At 42.4% G+C, this 9341-nt stretch overlaps 1 protein-coding gene across 1 annotated transcript in view; it reads right to left on the minus strand.

Annotated features, from left to right (window-relative positions):
* Nucleotides 1–2331, minus strand: part of mcph1 (microcephalin 1) — a 53466-nt gene extending 51135 nt beyond the window's left edge. Inside the window, exon 1 of the mRNA XM_014213755.2 lies at nucleotides 2274–2331. Coding sequence (XP_014069230.2) covers nucleotides 2274–2317 — 44 coding nt within the window. The 5' untranslated portion in view covers nucleotides 2318–2331. The remainder of the gene's footprint in view (nucleotides 1–2273) is intronic.
* Nucleotides 2332–9341: the final 7010 nt, after the last annotated feature.

Below are 9341 nucleotides of genomic sequence, written 5' to 3' on the forward strand. Positions count from 1 at the left end.
TCTACCAAGAGAGTTCTCATCTATATTATTCGTAGCCGTCTACCTACCACCACAGACCGATGCAGGCACTAAGACCGCACTCAACAAACTCTAAGGCCATAAGCAAATAAGAAAAAGCTCACCCAGAAGTGGCGCTTCTAGTGGCCGGGGACTTTAACGCAGACAAACTTAAATCAGTTTAACCAACTTTTTACCAGCATGTCACATGTGCAACCAGAGGAAAGAAAAACTCTAGACCACCTTTACTCCACATACAGAGATGCAAAAAAAAGCTCTCCCCAGCCCTCCATTTGGCAAATCTGACCATAATTACATCCTCTAGATTCCTGCTTACAAGCAAAAACTAAAGCAGGAAGTACCAGAGACTCGCTCAATACAGAAGTGGTCAGATGACGCGGATGCTACGCTACAGGACTGTTTTGCTAGCACAGACTGGAAAATGTTCCGGGACTCATCCAATGGCATTGAGTATAATACCACCTCAGTCATCGGCTTCATCAATAAGTGCAACGATGACATCGTCCCCACAGTGACCGTACGTACATATCCCAACCAGAAGCCATGGATTACAGGCAACATCCGCATCAAGCTAAAGGCTAGAGCTGCCGCTTTCAAGGAGCGGAACACTAATCCGGACGCCTATAAGAAATCCTGCTATGCCCTCAGACGAACAATCAAACAAGCAAAGCGTCAATACAGGATTAAGCTTGAATCCTACTACACCGGCTCTGGCGCTCGTCGGATGTGACAGGGCTTGAAAACTATTACGGACTACAAAGGGAAACCCAGACATGAGCTGACCAGTAACGTGAGCCTACCAGACGAACTAAATGCCTTTTATGATCGCTTCGAGGCAAGAAACACTGAAGCATGCACGAGAGCACCAGCTGTTCTGGATGACTGTGTGATAACGCACTCAATAGCTGATGTGAGAAAGACCTTTAAACAGGTCAACATTCACAAAGCTGAGTGGCCAGATAGATTACCAGGACGTGTTCTCAAAGCATGCGCGGACCAACTGGCAAGTGTCTTCACCTGACATTTTCAATCTCTCCCTGACTGAGTCTGTACTTATTTGGCTTCTACCCCCACCCAACTGACTATTGACCCCACCCATTTGTTTTGTAGACTGTTGCTACCCGCACACTGACTCGGTACCGGTGTTGTGCCAGAATTCTCCCCCTTTCGCGTTCTTCATTGCTGCGACTTGCTTGCTAGTTGAGATTTCTGCTCTTCACTCCATTGTCAGTTTAACCTACGTCTCACTGATCTTAGTAGCAGAAATAATTTTAGTCTGCAGTTTTCAGTTTGGCTATTTGTTTCATGTGTAAGTGGCAGTTCTAGCTTGTATGGCGCCCTGGGCGAACCCCGCCTTCAGCACCCGCCCCGCCCATGTCGCCCGTACCTAAATCCGCTACTGATTTGTATTAGTCTATAAATACATCTCTTTGCCAAAATCATCAAAGTCATCTCTGCCATGTCTTATTCGACTAGTATTTTAGAAAGTGTAAGGATAATAATTCAGCCATTTATTGCTTGCCAACATTTTACTCCCTCTGTTTAATATAACACATTATTAATTTCGGTTGCCTATGAAACTGACGTGAAACTTGTTCTATATTAAGTATTTGACTCTGATGTGTGCCACAGAAAGTATTTGACTCTAGCCACAAAATTAAGGGAATTAGAAGGGGGGGATTCTGGCAAGGGGGGGATTTTTCACGGTAAGGTCTACACTTGTTGTATTCCGCGCATGCGACATACAGTTTGATTTGTTGCCAAAACGCTTTCAGTTCCACGTTAATATTACCATGTTCGAATCAAAAACCAATGTAATTCAATCTCCCCCAGATAGCATACTCTAAATGTCATGCCCAAATAGTATCTTCGAACCAAGAACTCGAAAGTGTAACCAAAGATTTGTATAACTCATTCTGTCTGTGGTGTAACGTTAACGTTTAGGTATTTCTTTGACAGCTAGCAAATTCACAAAACTTTGAGTCCGACGATATCTAGCAAAGTAGCTAACAATAGCTAACTTCCTAGCTTGTGAACACAAATCGTACCATAACGATACTTAGCAACTTGACAAAAAGGTATGAGTGCTAACGTTGGCTAGCTACTCTAGCTAAACAAAGCAATTTAGCTAGTATATTCCGACTGAGTGTGTCGACAATTTCAAACAGATCCAGTACTGTCATCCCGCCAGTTACTTTTATAAAGCGTGTACTAAAACTGTATGGCTTTAAAAAAAAAAACTTTTCGCTACTTACAATCTTGAGACTTTCCGCGGGTGTAATTTTATGACACAAGGCATGCTGGGAAATAGAAGACGTACGAACCTGTCATTGGTTGGTCTGAAATATACTGTAATATACATTATTAGCTAGCTAGATTTGTGGGTCTTTTAATAAGATCATGATAGAGCATTTATCAGAACAATAGCTTTTGAATCCATAGCTTACCCCTCTGGATATAATCTCCTCTCCTCATTCTAGCATTCACTTATCTGATGTCCCTAGACACCTCCTGACAAAGCTGTTTTGTGTTTCAACTAATATCTCTGCTAAGCAATGCATTTTTTGTTGTTGATAAAACAGTGAGGATGACAAGAGTGACGGACACATATTATTTGGGTATGATGATGCTGCTGAATAAAAACATGTTCCGTAATGCTTCTGACGAACCAGGGCCCTTGAGAAGTAAGAATAGGCCTGCATGTTAATTTTGTTAAAAATGTATTTGGTTGGCACGTCTCAAAAGCATACTATGAAAGGCTGGTGAGGCTGGGGGATGGAGTTGATTGTTCTAAGTTATCCATGCAACACTGGCATCTGGAATCACAATACCTGCCTGACTATCATTCTAATTCATCATTCTTTTGGATATGAATGCACTCATTTGCATAAATAGTTGCCACATTTGTGCTCATACTGTGCTGTGCTTGCTGGTTGGTGAGACATTTTTACTCTCTTGCTCCAATTAAGCAAATTGCATTTCAGGTGTGAAATGCCAATTGTACCTGTTATCTTTAATGAGAATAATGAGAAACAGTTGAACATTTTTAGAAAGTAACTAATGTATTCAGTGCAGTCTCTCTGTGAGAAAAAAAAATGAATTATGAGAGTTCATATAAAGCTAAGTAATGTGCAGGGGACACAACCATCAAAAGGTTGACTGTCAATCCAATAATCATTATTATATTTCCCCCTCTATACAAAAACACAACAATTTGGGCAAAGAGCCATGGAGAAAAGTCTCAAAATGCATTAGCTCAGATTGATTGATCATTTAGATGTGATGCAATCACAGGTGCATGGCACTGAGAAGCTTTCCATCACTCATACTCATTAGCAGGGGTAATGCTAAATTGATTTTCAACTGCTCTATTGGATTCATAGACCCTAACATAGAGCAGCACATTTGCAGCTCTTGCCCAAGCAAACAGCAAGACAGTACATACAAAAACATTTTTTATACAGTTTATCATATTTTTAGAATCATCTATTTTGAATGTTTTTTTGAATGACCCTCAATGTAAAGGTTTACTAACCTAATATAATGTAACCTCTTGCCAGTGGAGGTCTCTATGTCACCAGCTTGCCGCAACATTCTGCAGTGGATGCTTGCTGTGTGTGTATTTTTATCCACTGAGTTTTGAGGTGTGATTTTATTTAGCAGTTCATCAAGGTGATACAATACCTAATAAGCTGTAACCTCTTGCCAGTAGAGGTCTCTATGTCTCCAGCTTGCCTCAACATTCTGCAGTGGATGATTGCTGTGTGTGTATTGAGGTGTTGATTCTATTTTGCAGTTCATCAAGGTGATACCATACAGTGTACCAAAGACACATTGTCTTTTTCATAAATATTAATAAATCAAATATTAATCTAATATTTTAGCTTTTGCACTTCTGGGACTATTCTATTGGTTCCAGAATACCAGGCAATTTAATCAGAACATGTATTTATTTGACCTATGTCTGGAGTCTTTGAGTAGAAATACAGTACCTCTGGTATTGTGCTTAGGCCAACATCTACCTGTTTCATGGAGCGAAGAATGACATTATTTACGTAAATCTCTAAAATGGTCAGTGTATAAAAAATAAGTAAAGATGGTTGCCTGAATGTGCTACCACCGACAGCATGCAGTTATCTCCTCATGCACAATTCACCTTGACATGATGAAAACACATCTAATAGCATTTTTGTTTAGAGCCCTTTGAAAAAGAAAGCTAATTGACAAAGAGTTCCATTGTAACAGACACTGAGTTGGATGACATCAATGAGGATCTTCTTCAACGCCAGAGATGGAAATAACTTATCCCAGCTATGAAAGCTGCCATAGAGTGTGGGGACATTGCTTGCATCCGCAATGACAAGCTCATTGTCCAGAGTTTCAGGGTCAGTAGCTTCAGCCAAACATCATACAAACACAGTGGTGTAAAGTACTTGAAAGTAAAAATACTTTAAGTCATTTGGGGGGGTATCTGTACTTTACTTTACCATTTATATTTTGGACTACTTTTACTTTTACTTCACTACATTCCTTAAGAAAATATTGTACTTTTTACTCCATACATTTTCCTTGACACCCAAAAGTACTTCTTACATTTTGAATGCTTAGCAGGACAGGAAAATAGTCAAATTCACGCACTTATCAACCGAACATCCTTGGTCATCCCTACTGCCTCTGATCTGGCGGACTCACTAAACACAAATGCTTTGTTTGTAAATGATGTCTGAGTGTTGGAGTGTGCCCCTGGCTTTCTGTAAATAAAAAATACAAGAAAATGGTGTCATCTGGTTTGCTTTATATAAGGAATTAGAAAAAATGTATACTTTTACTTTTGATACTTAAGTATATTTTAAACCAAATACTTTTAGACTTTTACTCAAGTAGAATTTTACTGGGTGACTTTTACTTTTACTTGAGTCATTTTCTATTAAGATATCTTTACTTTTACTCAAGTATGACAGTTGGGTACTTTTTCCACCACTGCACACACACACACACACACACACACACCAACTGACACTCAGAAGTGCCCAATTGACTGACTATTAGCTAAACCATGTTTTTATTGTACTTGTTTTTTGTCTATCACTGCTAAGCACTGCTAAGCTACCCTGGAAAGGGCTAAGAATAGCCCATCTTAGGGTCTCCCGGGTGGCGCAGTGGTCTAAGGCGCAGTGGTCTAAGGCACTGCATTGCAGTGCTAGCTGTGCCACCAGAGATTCCCGGCCGCAACCGGGAGGTCCATGGGGCGACGCACAATCGGCCCAGTGTCGTCCGGGTTAGGGAGGGTTTGGCCAGCAGGGATATCCTTGTCTCATCGGGCACTAGTGACTCCTGTGGCGGGCCGGGCGCAGTGCATGCTGGCCAGGTCGCCAGGTGTACGGTGTTTCTTCCGACACATTGGTGTGGCTGGCTTCTGGGTTGGATGTGCGTTGTGTCAAGAAGCAGTGCGGTTAGGTTGGGTTGTGTTTCGGAGGACGCATGGCTCTCGACCTTTGCCTCTCCCTAGTCCATACGCGAGTTGCAGTGATGAGACAAGACTGTAACTACTACCAATTGGATACCATGAAATTAAGGGGTAAAAAAAAAGAATAGCTGTATGTAGCCTTAGAAATAAGGTTCATGAAATCATTTTACATTTAAGTCATTTAGCAGACACTCTTATCCAGTGCGACTTACAGTAGTGAATGCATACATTTCATTTCATGCATTTAAAAAAAAAAAAATTGTACTGGCCCTCCATGGGAATTGAACCCACAACCCTGGTGTTTCACAAACCATGCTGGTGTTGCAAACACCATGCTCTACCAACTGAGCCACAGGGAAGGCCTGTCAATCAAATCAATAACATTCATGTACTGGCCATCTCTGAAACGCACTTAGATAATGAATTTGATTATACAGCAGTAGCAATACAAGGATATAACATCTGTAGAAAAGACAGGAATGCCATAATCAGACGCTGCTATTCATTGTTGCTGTATATGTTCAGAGCCATTATTCCTGTAAAGCTTAGAGAGGATCTCATGTCAAATGTTTTTGAAGGGTTGTAAGTTCACTTGCCTCATCTTTTAGGGTGCTGCTATAGGCCACCAAATGCTAACAGTCAGTATTTGGATAATATGTGTGCAATGCTTGATAGTGTATGTAATGTTAACAGAGAGCTCTATTTTCTGGGTGACCTGAACATTGACTGGTTAGCAACTAGCTGTCCTCTCAAGAGGAAGCTTCTAACTGTGACTAAGGCTTGTAATATGACCCAGGTTATCACTCAACCAACTGGAGTGCATTCCAATAGTGTTGGATCTGTGACATACACTTGTATTGATCATATCAAATCAAAATAAAATGTTATTGGTCACATACACATATTTAGCAGATGTTACTGTGGGTGTAGCAAAATGCTTGTGTTCCTAGTTCCAACAGTGCAGTAGTATCTAACAATTCACAACAATACACACATCTAAAAAGTAAAAGAATGGAATTAAGAAACATATAAATATTAAAACAAGCAATGTTGGAGTGGCATTGACTAAAATACATTTGAATAGAATACAGTATATACATATGAGATGAGTAAAGCAGTATGTAAACATTATTAAAGTGACTAGTATTCCATTATTAGTGGCCAGTGATTCTATGTCTATGTATATAAGGCAGCAGCCTCTAAAGTGCAGGGTTGAGTAACCAGGTGGTAGCCAGTTGGTAATGGCTATTTAACAGTCTGATGGCCTTGAGATAGAAGCTGTTTTATAGTCACTCTGTCCCAGCTTTAATGCACCTGTACTGACTTCGACTTCTGGATGATAGCGGGGTGAACAGGCCATGGCTCGGGTGGTTGATGTCCTTGATGATCTTTTTGGCCTTCCTGTGACATCGGGTGCTGTAGGTGTCCTGGAGGTCAGGCAATGTTCCCCCGGTGATGCGTTGGGCAGACCCCATCACCCTCTGGGGAGCCCTGCGGTTGCGGGCGGTGCAGTTGCCGTACCAGGCGGTGATATAGCCCGATAGGATGCTATCAATTGTGCATCTGTAAAAGTTTCTGAGGGTCTTAGGAGCCAAGCCGAATTTCTTCAGCCTCCTGAGGTTAAAAGAGGCGCTGTTGTACCTTCTTCACCACACACACTCTGTGTGGATGGACCATTTCAGATCGTCAGTGATGTGTACGCCGAGGAACATGAAGCTTTCCACCTTCTCCACTGTGGTCCCGTTGATGTGGATAGTGGCATGCTCATTCTGCTGTTTCCTGAAGTCCACTATCGGCTCTTTCGTTTTGTTGACGTTGAGGGAGAGGTTACTTTCCTGGCACAACTCCGCCAGGGTCCTTCCTCCTCCCTGTAGGCTGTCTCGTCATTGTTGGTTATCAGGCCTACTACTGGTGTGTCGTCTGCAAACTTGATGATTGAGTTGGAGGCATGCGTGGCCACGCAGTCATGGGTGAACAGGGAATACAGGAGGGGGCTATGGGGCCCCTGTGTTGCGAAGTGGAGGTGTTATTTCCTACCTTCACCACATGGGGGCGGACCTTCAGGAAGTCCAGGACCCAGTTCCACAGGGCAGGATTCAGACCCAGGGCCCCGAGCTTAATGATGAGCTTGGAGGGTACTATTTTGAAGGCTGAGCTATATGTTACAGTGTAGGTTCTGTCCCTCTCTTCGCCCCAACCTGGGCTCGAACCAGGGACCCTTGCACACATCAACAACTGACACCCACGAAGCATCGTTACCCATCGCGCCACAAAAGCCACGGCCCTTGCAACGCAAGGGGAGCAACCACTTCAGGTCTCAGAGCGACTGACGTCACTGATTGAACCGCTATTAGCGCGCACCACTGCTAATTAACTAGCCATTTCACATCGGTTACATATAGTCAATGAACAGCATTCTGACGTAGGTATTCCTCTTGTCCAGATGGGATAGGGCAGTGTGCAGTACGATTTCATCGTCTGTGGATTTATTTATTTTTTATTTCACCTTTATTTAAACAGGTAGGCAAGTTGAGAACAAGTTCTCATTTACAATTGCGACCTGGCCAAGATAAAGCAATTCAGTTCGACACATACAACAACACAGAGTTACACATGGAGTAAAACAAACATACAGTCAATAATACAGTAGAAAAATAAGTCTATATACAATTTGAGCAAATGAGGTGAGATAAGGGAGGTAAAGGCAAAAAAGGCCATGGTGGCAAAGTAAATACAATATAGCAAGTAAAACACTGGAATGGTAGATTTGTAGTGGAATAAAGTGCAAAGTAGAAATAGAAATAATGGGGTGCAAAGGAGCAAATAAATAAATAAATAAATACAGTAGGGGAAGCGGTAGTTGTTTGGGCTAAATTATAGATGTGCTATGTACAGGTGCAGTGATCTGTGAGCTGCTCTGACAGCTGGTGCTTAAAGCTAGTGAGGGAGATAAGTGTTTCCAGTTTCAGAGATTTTTGTACTTCGTTCCAGTCATTGGCAGCAGAGAACTGGAAGGAGAGACGGCCAAAGGAGGAATTGGCTTTGGGGGTGACCAGAGAGATATACCTACTGGAGCGCGTGCTACAGGTGGGTGCTGCTATGGTGACCAGTGAGCTGAGATAAGGGGGGACTTTACCTAGCAGGGTCTTGTAGATGACCTGGAGCCAGTGGGTTTGGCGACAAGTATGAAGCGAGGGCCAGCCAACGAGAGCGTACAGGTCGCAGTGGTGGGTAGTATATGGGGCTTTGGTGACAAAACGGATGGCCCTGTGATAGACTGCATCCAGTTTATTGAGTAGGGTATTGGAGGATATTTTGTATATGACATCGCCGAAGTCGAGGATCGGTAGGATGGTCAGTTTTACGAGGATATGTTTGGCAGCATGAGTGAAGGATGCTTTGTTGCGAAATAGGAAGCCAATTCTAGATTTAACTTTGGATTGGAGATGTTTGATGTGAGTCTGGAAGGAGCGCTTACAGTCTAACCAGACACCTAGGTATTTGTAGTTGTCCACATATTCCAAGTCAGAACCGTCCAGAGTAGTGATGCTGGACGGGCGGGCAGGTGCAGGCAGCGATCGGTTGAAGAGCATGCATTTAGTTTTACTTGTATTTAAGAGCAGTTGGAGGCCACGGAAGGAGAATTGTATGGCATTGAAACTCGTCTGGAGGGTTGTTAACCTGTTGGGATAGGGGGCAGTATTTTCACGGCCGGATAAAAAACGTACCCGATTTAAACTGGTTACTACTCTTGCCCAGAAACGAGAATATGCACATAATTACTAGATTTGGATAGAAAACACTCTAAAGTTTCTAAAACTGTTTGAATGGTGTCTGTGAGTATAACAGAACTCAT

The sequence above is a fragment of the Salmo salar genome, chromosome ssa01, assembly GCF_905237065.1.
Source record: "Salmo salar chromosome ssa01, Ssal_v3.1, whole genome shotgun sequence".
Taxonomy (NCBI): domain Eukaryota; kingdom Metazoa; phylum Chordata; class Actinopteri; order Salmoniformes; family Salmonidae; genus Salmo; species Salmo salar.